Source organism: Apteryx mantelli, chromosome 2, assembly GCF_036417845.1.
Source record: "Apteryx mantelli isolate bAptMan1 chromosome 2, bAptMan1.hap1, whole genome shotgun sequence".
NCBI classification, from domain to species: domain Eukaryota; kingdom Metazoa; phylum Chordata; class Aves; order Apterygiformes; family Apterygidae; genus Apteryx; species Apteryx mantelli.
Genome location: NC_089979.1, coordinates 153,081,996 through 153,105,838, shown reverse-complemented (window position 1 = coordinate 153,105,838; position 23,843 = coordinate 153,081,996). Strand labels below are relative to the sequence as shown.

Here is a 23,843-nt window from a genome sequence, read left to right as displayed (position 1 = left end):
TAACGAACACTGAACAGAACTAGAAGGTGGCTCCTAGAGAGGACATGATATAAGGATTTCACTTGGAAAGCATAACTTCATTTTTATAGTCAAATTCGCACTTTTCTCCCTCACGGGGGAAAAAAGTATTCTATTAAACAGCTTGGCATATGTGAGCTCTCAACCAGTTAATCTCTATGGAGCTTTTTGTTTGCCAAGAGCTATCTGCATTTCTTGTAAGTCATTATGAGGATCAGTGTGAGAGCACCCATGGTTTCTGATATTTCAAGGGTCAAGAAAGATTTCTGTCAGAAAAAAAAAAAAAAATCCCATGCCTACTGATTGTAAGAGTCTTATTCACCTGTCCTATCTCTTTAGCCTGCAATCAGGAAGCAAAGAGAAACAGAAAGCAGGCAGGCAGCTTAGTAAGCAACCTTGAAAAATGACTTCCAGACACAGAAAGGCAGGGGAATAAAAGGACGGGATGGGATTCACTGTGGAATGCCAAAGTGAATCAGAACCAGGAATGCCAGAAATCTACACCACCAGTGTAGACCACGGCTTTTTAAAGTCAAGCTGTTGTTTCTTTGTGTTGGTGATAAACTGTCACTTATGACACTTTTTTGCTAATGGTGAAGCATGTCATTGACACCATGCTCTGTGCTTGGCAGCAAATAGCTGCCAAAGAGGAACATCTAGTAACTTAAATTGTTCAATAACGTAACAAATTTCTCCAAAAGAAGTAATATAACATACATATTACCTCCATTTCCTTTATTTAAAGGCTTAGCTACTCCTGTTCATAGACAGATTTTTTCTTTGCCTTAATATCTTAGATTGTGAAGAAAAAACAAGCATGGGCTTCATAATACTTTAGTTTTCACGTCTGGAGAATGTAGCAGAACTTTGACTTCCTTTCAGTTACCCTTACTGAGAGTTAGGGTTGGGAAAATAAGATAAAGAATGAGAACTCAAAACACAGTTTGGGTCCTGTTATGTAGGAACAATGTGTAATTATACTCATTTCCACCTACTGAAATTGCTACAAATACCAACTCCCCCCCCCCTTTTAACCCCATCAAGTGTCATCTCAGTTTATTCTCTTTCCCAACACTAATAATATTAAATGCATCAGGACAGGCTCCTATAAATCTTCGTATTCCAACTTTACAGAGCGTGCTGGCTACCTTTTGCTAGTGTCACTCTACACATATCACGTGCAGCACAACATACAAACCAAGCCTTCACCTTTGTTAGAACTGAGCTCCGCTAAGCTCCAATTAGATTACAGCTTTTCTGTAACTGGTTCCACAAACACTGTTTGCATGCCCCGTGCTACTCTTTAGTACTTTAGTATACTTTCGTATTTTTGGTCAAATACTAAAACAATATATCAGTTTTTGCTTCTAATATTAGTTTCTCTTGAGCTTGCTATACAGAAGCCATACTCAAGCTATCTAATGCCCAGACTAGTCTTAGGGTGACCTGATGCCCAACTTAGGTTTTCAGTTTATACAGGAGATGTGTTCTCCACCACTTGCACAGGGAATCTCCTGAGATCCATAAGACAGATTACTAAAGCAGGCAGTGGTAGTGGTGGAGGGGATTCACAACTAAACACAGGTAATTTCTTCAGAAGTTTGAGAGCAAAACCAAAACACCCAGGTTCCATTCTAGCCATGTGACTGAAGTGCCATGTGAAAAGGCTATTTTAACATACCTTGATCTCTGAACATTTCTGAAGAACTGCTTTCAAGGAAGCCAAGACACAGATATCGTATCCTGCAACATCAAGGATCATGGAAATACCGAGAAAGTAACTGTAGCATCCTCTCATTTGCTGTTAAATGGCTCCCAATACAGGGCACCTTTTCTAGATCATTGGTCCAGCATGTTGGAGGAAGCTGGCTTCTGGCAGAAAAAGACAAATGCTAGCAGAACTAAACCCCTTTCCTGGCAAGTAATTTATATAAATTAGATTAAGCTCTTCTGACCTCCTCCACCCATCCAGAGCTTAGGTTAAACATGGGGGTTACCTATTCAGTCCCTGTGGCACTAACAGAACACAGCTGAGCAAACAGCCTTTCCTACTTAGCCTGGAGCAGTGGGATAGGCTGGTTCCGGGGACTCCTATGACACCACTCAAACAGTATTAATCGTTTTGAACATTAAATTGATACTGAAAGTCAGTTTTGTGTGATAAAGCCAGATATCACATCATTAATCACCTGAGGATACTGCATTACAGAAAAAAAAAAGCTTTAGGAAAATAGTACTGGATAGTTTTCCTCTCCTCCCTGCAGTGTACGATCCAATATATGTTGGCAGTGCACCATCAGATATATATTGCAACAACAACCTTGATAAAACATCCTAATTCAAAGCTTAAAAACTCAGCAGACTGCCAACCATTACCAGCACAAGTAAAGCACTCATCTTTCTGCAAGCCCTTGAAATTGCCTTTTAGTATTTCAACTCTTAAATTCTGTTCTTGTTTGGGCAAAATTATGAATTCAAAACAAACAAGAAAAACCACACTAACATTAAGGGCTTCCATTTGAATAGCTTTTAATGCTATTTTGGAAGTAAATGCTTTTGGCTTTTAAGAGAGCAAACAATAGAAAAAAACCTGCCATTACTTTTACAATTGCAAGTTGACTACTAGGCAACTTCATTGTAGGCAACAGACAGAAAACAGAATTGACAGAGAACACCTGCAACTCTATTTGCAGGACAAAGTTCCTTTAGATAAATCCAGCTCTATCTGCCTAGAAATGATTCCACCTCTGTTCTTGCAATCTTGATTCTCAAGAAACCTGCACCAAACCAAACCCCACCCACAAACTCTTCCAAAGACAATATTAAGAATTAAAATTTCTTAACTCCTCTAGAAACCAAAATCATCCATAGACTCAACAGATACTGTTTTTTAAAACCTCTCCCTGTTTCAACAGGTTGTAAAATCTGTATCTCGTTTCTCAGGAATATTTACCTTCTTGCCCTTCCTCCACCACTGAAGGAATACCATACCAGCAAGCTCTTCTTTCAAAGACAGTCCAATGCATATCAGATTAAATTGAATGATTTTCCTTAACTTCTGTTTAACCTTGAAATCTGCTGCTTCTATTTCAGACCTGACAAAGTGCTGGTGTGCCTGCAAGCTTGTCTCATTTTTTCCCCACTCTACCAGCTGGTCTAATAAATTACCTGTTCCTAGCCTGTGTTGGCTGTGTCCTTAGATCATACAGCAAAACAATATTACGTCACACTTCAAAATTGTATTAAACCCCGATTAAAAAAAAAAAAAAAAAAGTACTTTTGGCTTAAAAAGTCACCTAAACTACTCACTGCCTTGCATAATAAAGGTACCAGTTCAACTCCTCCACCCACTGCATATGCGAGTTTTTATATATAAGGCTCATTTATCATTAAATACCTCATAGGAATACAAGCATTTTTTGTTTAAACTGCTCAAAACAAACAAAAATATATTGACTGAACATTTTCATACGTTTGAGGTGACTCCAGGACTGATGGCTATGTTATTAACCTATCTGCTACAAAGCATGAGTGTATATAACGAGTTTGCATGATTTCAGTTTAAGAGCAACTTTTCCACTTTATTTGAGAAAGGGCAGGGGGAGGGCTAAGAGGCCGGGTGCTGCAGATAAACCACCTCTGTTCAGTGCCGGGCGAAGGTCCTCGCCCCCAGGCCGGCGGTGGGAGGCTCAGCTCCCCTTTCAGACATGCCTTTATTTGGAAACAATGCCGAGCCGGCAGGGCTGGGCTGCCGCATAAATGCTGTTTGGCCACATGCAAACTCACAGCAACTTGGCAAGATGAGCGACAGCTCGGCACAGTCGATACAGCCATATGCTCCTCTAACCACCCCCTTACAAATAATAAATGCAGAGTTTACAGTTTGAAAAAGAATAACCCCCACCCCTTCGTAATTAGTTACTAAATTATTAAAGGCAAGAGGAGAATTCTAATCTCCACGTTTAGGTGGAGACCAGAACTCCATACAAATCCTATGAGGCTTAAAGTTCACACTGCTATGCTTTAGTGCATTTATTGCCTGTCTTCAATATTGCAGTCAGTCTACTTGCTCTTCAGAGCAGGGACTGGCTCCAAACGAGAGTGTACGGTAATTTGAAAGACACAAGCGGCGCTGGTTATGAATGAGAGAGGGGACAGGCAGCTAACTCAAATCCAGCCAAATGACTTGACATAAAACTTAAAATTGGGTGCCATCAGTGTACTAAAATGCAGGAATAAGACTCAGCTCGCATGCTGGCTTTAGCACTCATCTGATCACCGCAATACCTGCAAGATGACTCCTCAGGCTTACATCTCCCTTCCTTTCCACAGCCAGGGAAGGGAGAGACTATTTTTACACAGTCACTGACCCAAATCGCATTGACAAAAATAAATGGAACTAAAACTTGAGGTGAACCATCTTCCTAATATTCCTGTCTTCCAAGAGGCTAAGGAATATTAACAGCAGAGACCAAGGGAAAATAGGGACCTTAAGAATTTTAAGTCATTAACCCTCAACATTCACCTGACCTCAACGAGACATCAGGATCTGTTTGCATTTCCTTTCTCCATCACACCTTCTCTCAAACCAAGAAATGCTCTCAACTAGGAGAGTTACCTATCTCCAACAATCTTTTTCTGAAAAAATGTCATGATACAGTTCCATTGAGGTTCCTCCCCTCCCCATCTCCTTCCTCTCAGGTATTGCCGAGGCCAGACACAGGAACCATAAAAAAAGGCATTAAAGCAAAGTAGAAAGAGGAACATATCCATTTAAAGGTACTTTCATTGTCCTCAGAAAGTAACTTTTGTTCCAGAAGTTGAAGTTCACATTCTGCACAATCTTTAGCTCCCCTCAGGGCATTGCCTCTGTGTTGCTGAGCTGGGGCGGGGAAGCTTCCACACTGCTACCCAACTCATTGCAGGTGCCTGCCACCTGTGCTGGGCAGACCATCACTACAAACATAGCCTCTTGCTTTCTGCCTCTCTAGACCACAGCATCAGAAACTCCTGCCTGTGGTGGCAGAAATGTCTCAAGCAACCATCTGCATCCATCCCGTGACGGATGGTTGATTATTTCAGGCCCCAGGCCTGCGGATACTACTCCCCCGGGAAGGCAACCAAAGGCAACGAAAGAATATCTTGAACCACACAAAGTCTGCATCTGCATAAAAATGCAGATTACCCACCTGGAAAGTGCAATAATTCAGACAAGAAAATCAAGTAAACAATGAGGCAACTGTGGGAGAAAGAAAGGGACATACCTACCAAAAATTTAATAAGCTAAGGAAGGGCCTGGACTTAAACCAAACAAGGCTTTTCTTCCCAGAGAACAGACCTGTTAACAGATGCCAAACCACCATCAGTTCTTTCTCCACAAGTAGCCTCACTGTCTCCTGCACAGCAGCAATCAAGACAACTTTGACTGCAAGTTACATGCAAAAAAGGCTCTTGTCCAGAACAGTCTTGAAGTTCGTTTTCAAGATGTGTTTCATGATAGAAAATATGTATTTTTATTTGCTCTGACTGATCTCATGTACAGAGGCCACACGGTTAAAATGTCTTTGGTGAGCTTAAAGCGGGAAGGGGTGGGTGGAAGAAAGACAGTTTCTGTGGTATGAGTCACTTTGTACCAAATGGCTCAAGACTGAGGAATAAGTATGGAAGATTTGATGCTTAATCATTCAAACTGCAAGATTATATAAATTATAAATATATTTTCCTTTCAGAAGACACTGAAGACCATGGTCAAAAAGGCAGCCTGCACTTTACACCCAAAAGCAGACATTTTCTCTTTGGCCACCCTACAGCAAGCACTGCTGAAAGCTGAGGTAGTAAGTCATTTTCCTTCTCCCAAAATTGAAGCAAGTCTCAGTAGACATTAGTAATTTCCTGTTGCAGTTTCCCAGCTGATGAGAGTTCTTATGATATTACATGATTTCTAATAGAGCACATTTTAAAATTAAAACAGAGGCTTTTTGCATTTTCATGGCTACATAACATCTCCGTTAAACTTACTGGCTGCTGAAGAGTTGCTTCTTAAAAGGCAAGATTGCAGCCTCAAAGTAAGTTGAAACTATGGCCTAAATCTTCTCAAACCTTCAGAATCTTATTTAGTTTGTTTTGAAATTTACCGTTGTTCTCAGACTTTTTGCTAGGATTTAACAATTACTTCATCTATGTTTATAGTGTTTCCTGTTCCTTGCTCTGGCAAAAGAAAGGGGATAATCAGCTGTTTCAATTCCTGGACTAAAACAAATGACTAGTTTGGTTTGTTTTAGATTTCAACTTTATAGCACATGGGGGGGGGGGGGAAATCCAAGTATTACTTTGTTCCTCTTCCTCTTAATGTTTGTGCTGTTAAAGGTGTCCTGTACTAGAAATCTTAATTCAAGCGACACAATGGGATGTTCTTCCTTTGCACCCTCTCTATTTAAGGAAGGAAATGCATGTATTTTATGAAGTGTAGTAGCAACATTAATTTAGATAAGGTCCTAAATTTAACTACCCCCCATTCCAAATAGTTCAATATCTTTGCCCATCTTACCGCTAGTTGAACACATGTGGGGGATTTGCTTTGGCATCTGTTCTGAAGTTTTAAATCAATATAATGGAAAAAAAAGCAACAGCAAAAATAGTACATTGACTACCAGCAAAAGTTAGAGGTTTTTTTCAATTCCTTTCTGCCAAGGGGGATGAGAACTGTGACAGCTGCAGCTTTCTAACCCCTCAGCAATTTTGAAAGCAGGATAAAATATTACTGTCCTACAAAACAAAAATCAGATATTTCTTCTTAGCTCTTTTAAGAGGTATAGTCCCTTACAACAAAGCAACAATCCTTAAAATCCATCACTGCTTTGATTAACTACAGTTATCCTAGTATTAGCAGTATTCTCCACAATTAGCCTGGTGAACACCACATACAAGACACTGTAGCTGCAATTGGCTGTTTTCAAGGGAGCTACATCTGTACAGGCTTCCCGACCCAGCAGGACACTTTGTGCTGCACAAGTCAGAAATTGTGATCAATTCAGTAACAAAAACAAGCACAAAAGAAAAAGACCAGCTACTCAAGTACTCAAAGCTGATTTATTTACACAGTAATCAGATGCAAATACTCTCTTTTCTCTACACTGCTATACTTTTAGTTCAGGGAATAACTCAAGAGATTCAGAACCTACATCAACACTGTGGCTCCCTCCAATTGTTGCATCATGTAAGAAACTATTGTGAGAATATGTTCAGTCCAGTTAGCCAAGAATTTTACCATCTCTATAATTAACTCTGGAGTCTGACATCACCCCCTTAAGGTTCTCTTAAAGTTTTAATAGCCTAGTTCATGAATATTAATTTGCCAGAATTACACTTCCAGGGATTTATAAAAACCCTGTGGCATGGCAGTTCCCAAATCCTTTCTATTATTCCTGCTGCTTGCTTAGCATATTTATTACAAGCCAATTTTATGCTGTCAGAAAGTGCACCAAATCTGCAGTTGGTCCAACCATCTAAGTCATTTATGGAGATTAATGGACACAACAGATATCCCAGTATTACTGCAAAAGATGCCTATTAATCCCCCTGCTGGACATTATGCTTCTTCACATGCATAATCCCTTCTAGCCTTTAAAACCAGTTTCTCCCTTATCTCCTGTTTCACTCCTCTTACAAGCCACTGGAATTAAAAGCCACTCACAATAACCAGCCCTTCAAATGCTGCTCCCAGGTAAGAGAACAAAGTTGCATACTCCTGAAACCCAAACCACAAGGGGTTTAACGAGTTTTGTACAGATAACTATTCACACACACAGCTTGCTTCAGCATATGCTGCAAGTCTGATGAAGATGGCATGCTGCAGCAGCTAAATAAAGTTTGTGACACATTATTCCATTACCAAGAGGCATAAACAGGTCTTATGTACTGAAATGCATAATTCATCTGACAGTTGCTTTTTTTCAGTTTCTGAATTGTGACAGTACCAGAGCTCTAAACCATTGGCTTGGGCATTATCGTATGTCACCAAAGTGTGACTGAGCTGTCCCCAGACATACGGCATCTCCAGCTTTAAAAGAGCACCTGAATAAAACTTCATAGTGCAGGTAAATTGAAAGCTCTTATGAACTTGAATCATGTAACAAGCGTCCAGAGCACACATCAGAAAAAAAACAGAACAAGTCAGTACAGTTTGTTCTTGTATAATATGATGCTCCTCAAAGAAGTACTGTCCCTTTGGTTTTGACTACTAATAAGAAGCCAAGTTTGTAAGGCATGTGAAATTTAAAGCTACATTAAATGTAAGAAGCCAGGTGCATTCTTAATCAATTATTTAGAAGCCTCATGCTAATATTCATGCAGACTGGAAAGCAAAATGGGAAAGCTAAATAGTATTTGTCATTTCTCTCATCTATTCCTTGGCTATGCTTCTCCTTTGTCAGCAGCAAAGAAGCTCACAAAGGCTCAGAACTCCTACCGTTGTCATTTCCTGACAAAACGAATTTAAATAGAACTTTCTGAAGGCATTGTCAAACCAAAAGACTTTACATTAGAACAGTTTATGCAATTATGTGATTCCCCCCCACACACACTTGGAAGCAAATAGTAAGAGGTTTGATTTGTCATAAAAGAGAAGTTTAAAGTTTCTTGTTTATTTGTGTTTCTGCTCTGGATACTTAGAAAGCAATGGAAAGATCTCAATTTGGAAGAGTCACTTCCAAAACTATCATTTGGCAAATGCAATATTTAAAGGTTTCTCCAAATTGAACCCATAGACTACTCAAAGTTAGCAGGGAAAAAGGGGGAGAAAGATATAGACAAAGAATAACCCAAGTGATTAAAAAAAAAAAGGATATAATCCTGAGGAGAAAAAGGGAGAGGAAAATTAGTAACCAGCAACTCTAAGGCAGTCAAGAAGAAAGATCAGAAGTCCTGAAGAATGCAACCGTGACCCTGTTTTAAAAAGGGAAAGGCTAAAATTGTGACCAATACAACGGTATATTAGCCAGTCCAGGGAGTTTGAAGTACCATAAATAAAATGCTTTACAGAACTTCTCATCACTTGTGATTTTTCACTCAATGCTTTCTTTAGGTTCTAAGCCAGAGCTTTGGCCAGAGATTGTGTTTGGGAATAGAACAGTAAATTCTTTTACTTGAACCCGGAGCAAAGCTTTTGTACTACAAGCACTCCTTGACACTGGTCTCAAGGTACAGCAAGATACATCACTTTGGTTAGATTGCAGTATTTGTGGTTTGCTTCTGTTGGGAAACCAGACTCTTTGGCCTTGTTTTTCCTTTCCCAGCCTTTCTTAAAAAAAAAAAAAAGAAAAGAAAAAAAAAGACAACCCCCCCCCCCCACACACACACATCATCACACCGTCTATGCTACATCTTCAGAACACAAAGACCTATTGTCCGGTCACAGGCAACTGCTTTGCCCTACCCAGTGAGAGATTCTTTGCGGTGCAGGGGGAAGGGGCACCTAATAAGAGAATTGCTTTAGAAGCAGAAAGTGGTTTTTTTTATTATTTTAAACAGAAGGCTAACATAATTTACTTCAGGAATCTCTGAGCTAAAAAGCTGGATTTTTGTTTTTCTAAGAGTTTAGAAAGGAGGAAAAACAAGTCTGCTCTGCAAAACACTCCCTGCCCTCCCCCCAGTTTGTTTTTGTGATTTGCAAGCTAAACAGCTAGCCTGCAAAACCAGGTTTGGGTAGCTGTCAACCCTTAAAGCTAAACAGCTACACCACTTGGCAGGTGGTTGTAGGAAGGGCTTTTAGCTACATGGAAAAATATGATAGGCTGGGTAAAGCTGAATGCCCAAGTTTTTTTGGCATCTTACACTCTCATAGGATATACAGCCATTTTGGCCAGGGTCAGGGTCTGAATTATGTAAATACTTCCTAATGTTCAGAGTTTGTCTGCCTTGCTAGACCACCTGCAGAGAGTACAGCTTGCGGCCATGGGAACAGTACCACCAACTACATTGTATTTTACTGTAATCTACTGAATGTACTTAACCCCCAGCGAACTGACAAAATTATTCCTCTGAATCAGGAAGATTCACACAAGTCTGCCTGGCATGAGCTGCAGTCAAGCGTTGCTGCTGTGTGTACAGAAGGGCGCGCTTCGGCTCCCTAGACTTTCAGATTTAGGTTTCAATTTACCAGTCACCTTGTCATAAGCAAGGGCCATTCTAAGTTTTGCTCCCCCACTAACAGAAAAATACTGTTCAAAACAAAAATCTAAGCTTGCAGAAGCAACCCAAACAGCAGACAACTACCTGGTAACTGAACTAATTGCCTCAAGCCATAGGAGAGATGCAATTCAGAAGCGTTAATCAATCTGGAGTTGATTTCAGCTAAAACTATTTGTTACACTCTGCAGATGAGCAGCAGGTTGCATTCACAGCCACTGATTCAAAGGTGAATAAGGAGTAAAATATCTTGAGGTACTGAACAAGACATCATCAGGGTACAGGGCATGTAAGTGGAGTCATGTTAAGCACTAGTCATTTACGCCTCCTGGGATGTAATCCCATGATGCAATACTCAGATTAAATTTTAGACTATTATCCCAGCATATCCAACCTGTCTGTTCCCAGCAGACAGGTGACCCAAAGATCCTGTTTAAACTAGCCCATTTATCCAATCAAGGCAGTAAAAACAAGAGAATGAGAGTGCTGCTCTTTTCTAAGTACTTCCCTTGGTTCTTCTTGAAATCAGCTCTAGGTTTCAGTCTCAAAGCCTGGCTCCTAATCCTTGATCTCTCTCAATGCCGGCTTCCACCTCTCCCTCTCTCTCCGAAGCTTTTGTAGGGACCAAGTGCCTGCTGTGGAAGGATGCTTGGCAAGCCAGGAAGACAAGTCAGGGCAACGAAGCCTAATAGTTCTTGCTTTATCTCAAGTGTTTGAGAGGAATGTGCATGGAATCACTTTCTTTCCTGACAATTACTTCCACAAAATTATGTTGTCATGACATCTTATTGTCTGCATTAAGTATCACATCATTACAGGCAATTGCAAATCACTCATAAAAGTCTACTCAATTACCTGTCCTAGATTTGATCAGAACTACTCATTTATTTAACGTTTCAGTAGAAACTAGCTATTTCTGTGCTAGCTTCAATCAAACTGCAAAGTTCCTGTGACAAGTCTTCTGTATCGGGACTTCAAAATCATGGCATATCTTCATTTACACCTGTTTTTAATTCAGCAGTCCAAACAACCAGGCACAGGCAGTATGTAAGCCTTCATACTCAAGACAAATTTAAATTTCAAGTGAAAGGTACAGAACCAGAAGTAATTTTGCATAAAAGGCTGTTCAGACTCACATCCCCACAACACCTCTGTCTCATGGGGGAAGGAGGGAGAATGTGAGTGAGAGGGATTCCTAAACTGTTATTTTAAAGAAAGACAGAACTATATAGCATAAGGCACCTCAACTTCTCTAACAGCACGTAAAGGGGCATTACCACCTCCACTGTTCTGATTTGCCAGTCCAAACCATCAGCTGTCCAAAGCAGTCTGAAGAACAAACTAGGTATCCCCAAGCCTTAAGTGTTTGCAGGAACATGATCCAGTAGGTGTGCTTGGATATATCTAACATAGATAGACAGCAACAAGTTTAGCACGGCAACCATCATTGCTTTCATTAACTCAGCTGGGAGTGGGAAAGACTATTGCTGACCTCATCTAATGATTTCCGAATGGTCTAGGCATTCCCACAAGAAATGGAGACCTGGATTTCAAATTCATCAGTCTGGGAGGAGCTGAACCCACACTCCATGAGACAACCCTAAGCACCAGTCCACAAGCAAGCAAAAGACAAGGCTGCTCTTGACCTCCCCTGCTTAAAGCAGGGCAGCTATTCAAAAGAATATAGGAAGTCTTATTAATGGGTTTATATGTTTCTTCAATTAATAATTGTTATCAATCCTTATCATTAATATGCCAGACAAATATTACTAACTTGGTGGGGGGAAAAAAAAAGTTAGGCTGAAGTGTGCTGAACAACTGGCTGCTGTTTTCTCCTTTGACTCAACCATTATGAATTCTTACAGCCAGCATATATGCATAGTACAAATAGCCTGAAACATGATTTACACTGGAAAAACTAAGCCTTTATGGCTCTGAATGAGTGTCAGGATAGATCATTTTTCCTGTGCCCACCTAAAGAGAACCATTACACAGAAAGAGTCGTGACTTCATCTAACGACCCATCATCAGAGACTTCCAGCCGCTGGTCAGAGAAGGAATGCCAGCCACTTGCATGTATAGGAGCCTGTTTAAATTCATAACTGCAAGTTATCAGAGCTCCTCTTCACTGGACACTTATGTCTCTTATCTGCCCCTCAGTATGTTACATGTGAGTATACGATCATCAAATCTCTTCTGTTGAGCTCTGATACACTTCAACACCACCAATTCTTTGCTATTCCTTCAAAGAAACAGGAGAACGTAGCCTAGCTGTCCTTCAAGGACAATCCAAGTTAGACTTCCCTCCAAACCCAATCCCAAGTTCTCTGTAACTGAAATATCCCATTTCCACCTCTAAGATCTCTGGCTGGACAGGTCACTCTTCAAATACACATGGCACTAAGTAGCTAGATGCAGACTTGGTATGATTCCTAAATTCAATCTTTCTCTACTCTGGCTGGCACCAGCACTGTTAGCCTGTCTGCCTCTTCACTGCGTCACTCAGATCTGGTGAAAAATGGCAATATGTTTGAGTGAGTCTGTTTGCTCTCTGCAGACATGTCCTTCCCACCTGAATGTCTGATCCATGCTCCCAAAAAATCTCTGAGAGCTTTCAAGGGTAAATTATGTGCTATTTTGTAAAATTAAATGACCTTAGCTGTACTTTTCACATAAGTACCTGTGGTTATTTCAGTTAGCCATTCTTGTTTCGAATAAAATGTGCCAAAAGACCCTTATCCTTTCTAGAAATTTCAACAACAAAAAAAGTTTCCCACACAAATACAACCAATTTTGCAGACAAAATACATTTCTTCTGGAAATGTTCTGACTCACTAGTGTTTGGGTTATAAAATAACTGTTGAAACATAATTCTAGATGATTGCTATATAAGTAGAACTGACCATTAAAAAAATCCACTAATGGTTTTGTTAATTAACCATCACTTAGGGCTTACTGCAAGTACGACATTTCTGAATTTTTGCAGAGATACAGAAACATTTTTGCTTTAATTCCTCAGTTCAGTTTTAAATGGCTGAGTGGCAGAAAACCCCTCTCCCCCATACTAATAAAGTAATTGTTAAAGCCATCAGCAACTCCACTATTTTCATATATAAACTGGCAAAAGCATTTTGACTATATTGAAATTGCATTTGCAGTTGCCACAACTGCATTTGCAGCCCACCTTTAAAGCTTCTGTGTACTGATAATCATTGAATATTTTAATATGCAGAGCTCATTAACCAAAACACATTCTGTGCTATTTTATAAGGTATATGTTTTTTCCACTAGTGTTTCCCCACTGATAAGTTCATGAGAAATTGAAATAAGAAAACAGGAGAAATTTCAGCCTGAGACTTCAGTATTTAATCCTGTAAACTCTAATGCAACCTTCAAAGACTCAAGTTCATTTTGCCTTAGTTTATAAGCTAAAATTTCACATTCTGAAAAAACCCTACAGCTATTAACATACAGATTCTTTGCTAAAGAAACACAAAACAAAACAGCAACAACAAAAAAACAAAACCTCCCAAACCATCCTTACCATGTGATCAGAATGAAGGAACTGGGTTTGAGCTATGTTTTCAAAGTCATCTTACACAATTCACACAGATTTCACTGAAGGAAACTCAGGGATTTTCTACAGGGCTCAAGGCAATGAGTATGCAATTCCTATTGAAAGCAACAAAATGTTTAAGTATTTTCCTTAAGCTTTTGACTGACCCCAAACCCATATACCTTCTTTATTGCACATTTTCCTCAACTGCACACTTCAGTTGTTTGTAACCTTGAACAAATTCATGTGCCTTGCCTGAAGTAGTTTTAGTATAATCTAACTCTATAGTTAAATTAGCTTTTTAAAGTAGAATTGTCAAGTCATGCAATAAGCTAAATTGCACTTAAAGTTAAGAATTTATCATGTTGCTCAGAATTACTAACACTGAATTCTTGAGTCCGTATCTTTCAAATGAGTTATATGCTCTAGGTGGTTTGACTACAAGAAATACATCATTCAAGGTTAGCTTTATCCACTGTAGAAAATAACCACTTGTCTTCACAATGAACAGGAAGAGAAAGTGAAATCCGATGGTGCTGGGGCAACAACTGTTGCCTGTGTTAACAAATCGGGTAGCAGAGCTGAGATCTAGAATTCCTTGCTTCAGTTGTGTTGTTTGTGATGGCCTGTCTCCTTCCAGGTACGTTGCACTAAACACCTTATCCACCTAGCTGTCCCACAGAAATTGCACATATCATACGCAAATGAACCTTTTACATTGCTGCTCACATTGTTAAGTTTGTAACAGACATTAGTAATTACAAGTGCCATTTCACAGCAGGAAACAGAAGGCAGGCAAGTGGTATGACGACTGACACCAAAGCCAAATGATCCCAAGACTCCCAACTCCCAGACCTAAAGCTGTTTAGGATTACCATTACCAATTCCCAGTTACCACTGGAGTGTCAATAGCTGGCTGAAAGACTGCCTCCAGTAGGACCTTGTTTGCAGGGCCAGTTGGTACTTAATGGAAGACAACATTGAAATACTATTTCCCCTCCCCAATCCTGTATAAACAGTTGGAGTCGTTTTATTTATATATATATATATATATATATATATATATACACACACACACACGTATATACACATATACATACACACACATATATAAAAGAATTAATAGAGTTATTATAACTGAGAGGCTTAACTGAATTTCTTGCCAGAAATGACAAGACAGAAAAAATAACATGTAAACCACATCCTACTTGAATATTTCAAAATAATTGCAACAAATGGTCTAATAAACACTAATCCACATTCCCCCCTCCTTCCTCTGGCCCTTTCCTGGTAAGAGGACAGGAGAGGGTACTATCTTTGTTTAATTTGGGGGAATGGACAATAATTTTGTCTAAATCTAAGGCTGATATGACTGAGCAAAAAATGAAATTCAGCAGATCCTTGCGGACTGCCAGGATTATTACAGGTATAAGCCATTATGAACAAATTTAGCAGTCATTAACTCCATAGAAGCGTTATTAACTTCTCACAGTACTTTGGCACACAGTCTCTCTCCTAACACCTGCATCAATTTCCCTTCCAACAGACCACTAGGAACAGGAGGCTTTCGGTGCCGGCCTGCCAAATTCTGTGGAGCAGTTACACAATTCCTGCATAACAGTCTGACGTAGTCTGATGTTTTTTCTAAAAGTACATGATCTCAGTTATTGTGACACACGAAGCTTTATGTCCACGTTCATCATGATGCTTTTTTATATACCTGAAGGACAACCGTGGAAGATCTGAATTATATGAATGTGCGTATGTGAAGTCCGACTGATTTTATTTTTTTAAACTCTACAAACTGGCATCAAAGGAAAAAGAAAAAGAGACCATTCCATCAACTAAATCCAAATAAACCAGTAAAGACTTGGTGTATAATCACTCTGCCCTCTTTACTGAAAGACTCCCTCGAACATAATACCACATGACTAAATGACATCAGAAGCAGTTTTATCACTAGTTACCCAATGCATTCTTATCTGCTTAAGGCAGATTCCAACTAGGACGTGCTTTGTTCATTAAAAAAAAAAAAAAAAAAGACTTCCCAATGTGTCAGTTAACTCTAAACTGTCCAGCTGAGAAAGTAGCAGAAACAGTGAATTAAGAAGTGGAGAGAATTTTCTTACGGCTTCCTGTAAAAGTGTACTGTTCCCCTCATTTTGCCAAATGGATGGATCCTCCTTAATGGAGGAACAGAAGCCTGTGTATTCAACAAGAAAACACATTACAAACAGCAATGTCTCTATAATGTGAACAGTCTCAGCCGCCCTGTTACCACAAAGTATTCCAGATCTTTTGCCTCTTTAAAATTTTAATGAAATTGCCATGCACAGCTGTCACCCAGCCAACAAACTGGGGAACCAGAACACATTCCAACAATTTAAACTGTAAATAAGCTTTTGTGCGTTTCTTTATCTATGTTCACTATATGGAAGTATTAATAGACAGGATGCTTTCCTGTGAACCTGTTCTAAACAGAGAAAATGAAAGTGTTGCATTTCAAAAATCAAAACCCAAAAATCAAAATCCAGATTATACATGTTAGTAAGTATGTTTTACACAAACAAGTGTACTGAGACAATAAAAAGCCTTCAGACCACTTCATCAACATAAATCTAAGGAAGAGAGAAACCTCAACTCCTAACATGTACAATGTAAGCATGATAAACCACATATTCCTTCCACGCAGAGAAAACTGGCAAAAGATTCCTTAAGCCTGTGGCTGAAAATGTCCTGATCACAGATGGCTCCATTCCACCATCTCTGAATCTATCTTTGACTTACTGAAAAGAAGAAACGTGTACTGCCATTTTACTTTCCCTCACCTATATAATTTTTGGGAGCTCTGCATACAGATTAAGTTTATACTGAATCTCTCTTCTCGATATAAAAATTCAAGATTGAATAGCAAGATTAAAACTCCTTGCATGTCCCAACACCTTCGCCCCATATATGCTATCCAATATAAAGAATTTTACAGAGAAATGCCAAATATAAAACTATAGTCCTTCTGAAAAAAAAATCTCCTAGAAATCTAAAATCCTCCTTCACAATGGACGTTTCTGCCAGGAATGTCATTTAGCAATACACTCAAGACAAAACAGCGCTGGAGAGGTAAAATTAGTGCTTAAATTGACTATCTAATCCCCAGAGAGCAAGGAAGGAAGTTGAGCTGTTCCAACAAGTTTAAGCATCTGCTGCATGAAGCAGAGCTGATATTATTACTTTTCATCAGTCAAAATGTTTCCTGCATTACACCTTTAGAGCATTTGAGCCTGAAACCCAAGTTAAGGACTCTAACAGTGTCTTCCTGGTCTTGTGCAGGTTCAGGGGTTATTGACTTCCATGTCTGATGTGTTTATGGTCTGCTTTAAGGCTTTTAGGGTATAAAGTCTCTAACATCTTTTAACAGGTTTATAGGAGCACAACACAGGCAAGTTAACATGGCTGAGGAATTTTTGTCAACTCATTTTTCAAAATGCAAGCAGCAAGAAAAAAAATATCAGGTTGCATAAGAAACAAAATGTATGCCCATTAAAAGTGCTTATTTTACTTGAAACAAAGTAAGTGTTTTAAGTTCAGCAGCAAACAGAAGAACGTGTCTGTTGACACGAAACAAGAATTAACAGGTTATCTGAAGGAGAATATTGATCATGTAGTTTTCTTCTACCACTCACTGCTTCTGCACACAGGATTCAGTCTCCTATAAATATACACATGGTGGTGAGTATGTAATGGGATATCTAAGTCTGTGTAAGAAAGGAAAAGATTTAAAAAAAATACTTTTTCTATAAATATACCTTGCCCTAAACTGATTAAAATTATTTTAAAAGAGTAACTCTCTAGATGTATTCTGTCTTCTGGCATTCTCCAGGAGATACTACAAGTTTGTATAATTCATAAAAAATTCTAGAGCCATTTGACAGAGGAATACAGATTTGCAATCTAAGGAAATGGAAGATGGCCTTATAATTGCTAGCTCCCAAAAGGAAAACAGAGGCAACGAGTAGAGCTATTGTTAAAGCAGAAAACTTTTTTCCTTGTCGCAAACTCTCTTCTTGCCTTTCTGTTGTATTAAAATACAACACCTGGAACATCCTTGGGGCAAGGAACCTCCTCTGACCCCTTCTCCCCCTCTTTTAACAGCTGATACTTTTGCACCAGTGGATGCTAAAAGTAGTGCCAGCAACTTTCAGATACTGATACAGACCTGATATTGTTTAAAAATAAGAGAAAGGAAAGTTGAAGAAAGCTTTCTTCAGAAAGCTCCAAGTGTCAAAATACAACAGAGTTATCTAATGAAACAGTATTCACACCTGTTCATAAAACTTCTTAAACACAAGACAAAAATACTAATGAAAAAACAGTTTTTATAAAAAGCGTTCTTATAGCTGCTTGTAGCACTGTGGCTAAGGTTAACGAATATTAAAACTGAAAGGGAAAAAGTCACCTCACACAGACCAACCAGTGACACGACTTACCATTCATAGCAGAATGAACTCATCCTCTAAGCAAAACCACAAGAATAAAAACACAAAATGCCTCAAGGAAGACTGAATGACTGGCATGCACAGGCTGGAATAAACCCACTCACATTTCAACCTGACAAAGCCTCAAATATGCTCAAACAACTGGCTCCAATGACTGCATGCAAGCTCTTCAAATGAGGTGCTACTTACTTCAGAATCTTGTAAAAAATCCACTTGTCTGCCTTTACACAAAGCAGGAAGGGAAGAGGGTACAGATGCAGCAGAAGGGGTCAAAGTCTTCTCAAAACAGTCACTGATAACTCCTGAAACTCTTTAGCCAAAAATTTCATAACTCCTACTTTAGAGAAGTTCCTCGCTTCAGCTACAATTCCTTTCCAAATAACTTAACATTCAGCCACTAAGAAAACACAAAAAGTGACATTACAAAAGTTACCAAATATCAATATGCAAGGCTGGCAAGTACATGTGCAGTCAAGATGATTCAGATAAGTCAGATAAAATTAGAACAGTGCTTTTCTAAAAGCATGTGTTCACCAAATGCAGTAAATATGCAGGAGCTATATTCCAAGTGCTGATTCCAAACATTAGAGCAAAAAATTTATTAGTGAAAATCTCCTTCTAAAAGTTCGCTGACAAATGAAGTCCTCAACAATGTTATTCCCTGATCTGCCTTTAGTATTTCCATCCATCACTGGATTTATCCACACACAAAGCTATAGGCTCTCCAACCTTGGAGGACTAAGCCAAATGCAGTGTGGCAACTTCACATAGGACCAACCTTTTATGGTTGGAACAGTAGAGCTTTGATACAGCTAATCTACCATAAATAGCTCTTGAAACTCAGAAGGATCAAATCAGCTGTTGCAACAGTCCCAGTCTGTAGCTGCTTCAAATCCAATTACACCGTCAACTCTGTCTTGCAGCTTTTATATTGACCCCCCCACGCAACTTTTCAGTCCTGCTCCTACAAGAAAATAAGAGCTGCAAAGACAAATGCAGCAGAATAAAGAGATATTGCGGGGGGGGGGGGGGGGGGGAGGGAGAGAAGCTTGAGAAATCCATTTGTTTCTATTTTTATTGTTACAATTAGCTTAATGAACAGAAGTTTTATTCTGTTAGAAACAGCTTAAGAATTTGATGCCCATAAAAAAAAAATATCAACCCTGACTTGTAATGCAAACATATAATTTGAAATAAGTAACAGTTCCAAAAACAACAAGCTCAGCTTTAAAAGGCAAGTGAAACCACACAGATAAGCTACTTGGAGTTCTACCCATGTCCCAAATTAAGGCAGTGGATTACTAGCATATTTTTTCTGTAACTTAAATAAATCAAGAAGTACTGGAACTCACTGTTATAAACACTTATATTACAATGTTTCCTTTCAGGTATTTTGAATCATTTTCTCACAAACAAGCTGAGAACTATAATTTAGGAATTCTTAATTAAAAAGGTAACAAGGAGCTTCCAAAATGTATGTTTGCTGACAATACAAGGCAGCATAACTCTGAAAACTATCACTAGGACTACTGGCAAACAACAACTCCCGAAAAATTAATGCAATGACACTGTTCTGAAAGATGACACTAGTTTGGATCTAACGAAGCACAGGTGAGCAGCATTATCTTTATGGTTCACACCACAGTGCAAAGAAACAGCACACAGAGCAAGTACATAAGTATACGTAAATAAAAGATATTTTTAACCATATAATATTGTTTCCCCAATCTTTCCAAAACAAAGAGTTAAGTTACTCCAGTACAATACAGGAAGTCCAGCACTTCAAAGGGGAAGAAGTGTTTTGTAGGTAAGGCCAAATCCATGCCTCCTGCAATCACTTAAATCCTGAACATCGCCCGAGATCCTCCTACAACACCAGGCACATCATTTAGCATCTCTGCATCAGTTCTTCTTGTACAAGGGGGGGTAGGGGGAAGAAGAGCATTACTAATTCCCACTATTTGATCTGCTTTAAGAAGGACCCGGAATTTTATTAACACCTCTAGAAACTACTCTAATGAAAAGTGACAAAATATGAAAATCACCAGCTTCCACGTCATGGAAGAGTTTATATCCCTCTATGATCCTACTGCTCTGTCTGAGCTTGTGTTAAATCTTATCATCTAAATTAAAGGGCCTGGGTTTTAATTCATTTGCAAAGTATGTAACATACATTGAACACAAAAAAGTCAGTGGTTTTAATCTCACCTACACAGATGATGACAAAGTAAATTCAATTAAGCTAAATGAAGTGGTTTGTTATCGCCTCTAAATTGTGAATGAAGAACCCAGCTGTGTCACTTTCTGGACATCTTAGGGAAAAGTCAAGAGTCAGAAGCAGGCACTGAGAGTTTTCCCTTTACACCTTAACAAATGCCCAACAAAATTTATTCAACTGTACAATAGCAGAGGACAGTGAGCTTTTCATTAGCATGGAAAAAACTGGGCATGTGACAAGTAGATTAAAATAGAATAAGTTTTCAGTTTGAACACCACTTTTAGAATTTATTGCATTATACTTATGTGCATTGGTAAAAAAAGTGACTGAACCAACTGCTGACAAAAGACATTCAAAAGAGCTCTTAAAATGCAGCAAGCATTCTTGCAACTGGTAAGAGAAAGAGCAGTCATCAGCATGCATCAGAGCACAAGCACTGGCACTTTCTACCTTATCCATAACCATTTAAAATCCTAGGTCTTTTATTACTGAGGAATTTGAAGGATGCAAGTTATGACATGGAAACACACCCCCTCTCAAGGAGCAGGACTGGGATTGCTTGTTCCTTTTACATAAACCACTCTACATCTAACTGTTAGTATTCATTCTCCCTATCACACAGGGCATTATGTTAAAGAATTTCACTTTTGCACCTGAAAAAAAAATAAATAAAAATCAATCTTGCATATGCTGTTTTCACATTAGCTTCCTTGGTTATAAACACACAAAATAGAACCCACTATCTCAGAAATGCAGCAATTCCTCCCCCTTCTACCCCAATGCAAAATTTCAGTAAATGCAGAGGAAGTCACAGCCAAAATTATTAGTTTATCACTAGGTTTTTACAGCAAGCTTAAGATTTAGCATACATCTTCCCGAGACTATCACACCCTGCTTTCAAAGAAAGCGACACATGTACGTCTCAGGCCACTGGGTCTGCCTAGTTAATGAGGATAGAAGCACATTAGAAGGGACGTACACTTTTGGCACCGTGGTCTTGGATTGCAAGAGATGATACGGAGAACAAGTGCTTCAATGAACAACAGTCAAGAAATAATAATATAGTGTAGCAGGTAGCAAAGTGCACACAGCTTGAGAAGCCTGGACTATTTTGAACAATTCAGTTTTCTAACTGAACAGATTTACTTTCAGCCGGGGAGGTGAAGGGGAGGAGAGATTTCCCATATAAAAGAGACAGATTTAAGTAGAAAATAACTTACCAGCATCCATTGTCAGAATCATGACCCCACTTCTGCGTCCCAGGAAGCAGGAAGCCTTACCCATCCAGTGCACGCGGGTGACTCAGAAGGGCAGCATGGCTTTGTTCAGTTTATATCTCCCAGCTCATTCACCCCTCCTCCCTCTTGTGGGATACGAGTGTTGCCTGTGCCTGGCCATCCCTATTGGTTCGTTTAGGGAATCACACTCATTCAGCATATTCAAGTTTCTGTGAGAGCCTAAAATGACCCACAGAGAAATTTTTACCCAACCTACTTTTCTCACTTTGGGATAATGAATAGCTCATTCCTTCACTATCAGACACGTATTACAATTGGTATTATTGTCACAGGGCCAAACAATTCCCTGTGCTCTGCATCTAAGAGAAGGCGGCAAGTCGGGGAGGACAGGGTAGTCCCACAGACTTCAGGAACCCTCAGTTCTGCTGTATTGCCTGGCTATGGAAACAAGGCCACATATTTGATGCCAATGCCTATGTCCTCCAACCCAGCCTCCCTTCAACTCAAACTGTACATACCCTTAAATTCAGGGTCTCCCCTGAATTTTTCAGAATTTATTCTTGCATTTTATAGGCAGAACTGTATGAGACTGCTCTCTTAAAGAGGCACACCTGAACTCTGTATGGTAAACTCTGCAGTGAGGAAAGAGGAATTTCTCTTGACCCATAGGGCTCCCTAGATGTAGCAACTGGTATAACCTAGGCTCTGCCTGAAGAATTTGGAAAGTTGTTACAATCTATTTCTGAACTACCATGCTAGTGAGATAACACAGATTTAAAAATAAACCCATAATGTAACTGAAATTCTATCTGATTGAGAGACATTAACAAAGAATTGTTAATTTTGATCAAACCATAGGGTGGCCTAAAAAGTGTGCCCTTGTAAGGAGAGAAGGCAGCCAGGGGAAGAGTTGCTTTCTGTACTACAAAATCCTCAAGATCTTACAGTGCAGCTCTGAAAGCTGAGCTTATGTATCTTACAGCTTGAACTGCCAACAGGCTTGATATCTGGACTTGGGGACTCAAACACTTTGAATGAAATACCGCTGCTGTTCATCTTCTGATAAGAACTACCTTTTCTAAATAAAGAGTGGACATATTAGGCTACCATCTCACCACATTAGTCACCACTAGATAACCTAAGATTCATAACTCTGTGATACAACCACAAGCATATTTTGGAAGCGTTGCTTGTGCCTGTTGAAATAACCAGTGCTCCCTCTCCTCCCCTCCTGTTTTTAGAAAAGGTATCAGCTGCAAGTTTCAGACACTGAGGTTTATGAAGTCACTAACAAAGTCAGAATCAACAATTCAAATGAATTAGCAAGAGCAGTATAATTGAGTCATCACTTCTCAGATTTCCTGACCTACTCTCACTTTGCATGGCTTCACACCAACAGTCTGAGTCATTACAGTTTTGGGGAACCAAAACATTCCTAAAGATAAAAGTTTCTGACACTTGCAATAGGACACTACAACAAAAGCTTTGGAAAGAAGCGTGGGTAAGTCAGATCCAAGAAACAAACCTAAAAGCTATCACTAAACAGAAATTAGGAAGAAGCTCCGCAGGTGGACAGACTGCTCCTCAGAAAGCCTCACTACAAGGTTTCTATTTTCAGAGAGAAGCACACAGTGTCAGAAAGGATTTTAGACTGAATGGACCAGTGGTTTCCTCCAGTTATAATCTGCAAATTGCCAGGATGCTGTTTTGCTCTCCATAATCAATAGCTAAGGCTATTTGGCAACAACCCCTGCCACGTGCAGAAATACCTTAAACTTCTGGGAATGACATAAGCATAGCTTCCTTTTCTTATCAATAATTGCTGATTTGAAAAGAGATGCAGGAGTAAAGGTGCTTTTGCATGCTTAAAAAAAAAGGGGGGGGGGTAAGTCTTATACATGCGTTTTCCATCACCATTCCACTTTTTTCCGTGCTATTATCGAGCCATCTACCCCAACCTTTTTCACCCAGCAATATCTCTATTAGAAACTCCCAATGCTCTGGACACAAAAAATGGACCACAAAAAATGAAGTTTTCAGTATGCCTTCAAAAAGTGCAGTCACAAAGCCTGAGGGGAACCCTATGGAGAAAATAAAACACTAAACCTTACCAACAAGGTAAAAAGCAAACACTT

The 23,843-nt window shown here is 39.3% G+C and overlaps 1 protein-coding gene across 6 annotated transcripts in view; it reads right to left on the bottom strand.

The window, feature by feature from the left end:
- The window catches only part of SVIL (supervillin), a 104,982-nt gene extending 83,196 nt beyond the window's left edge, over window positions 1–21,786 (bottom strand). For 3 of the 6 annotated variants that reach the window (XM_067291848.1, XM_013949296.2, XM_013949300.2), the window contains exon 1: window positions 21,691–21,786. In XM_067291848.1, coding sequence (XP_067147949.1) covers window positions 21,691–21,754 — 64 coding nt within the window. In that variant the 5' untranslated portion in view covers window positions 21,755–21,786. The remainder of the gene's footprint in view (window positions 1–21,690) is intronic. The other 3 variants (XM_067291852.1, XM_067291851.1, XM_067291853.1) reach the window with 1 other exon arrangement.
- Window positions 21,787–23,843: the final 2,057 nt, after the last annotated feature.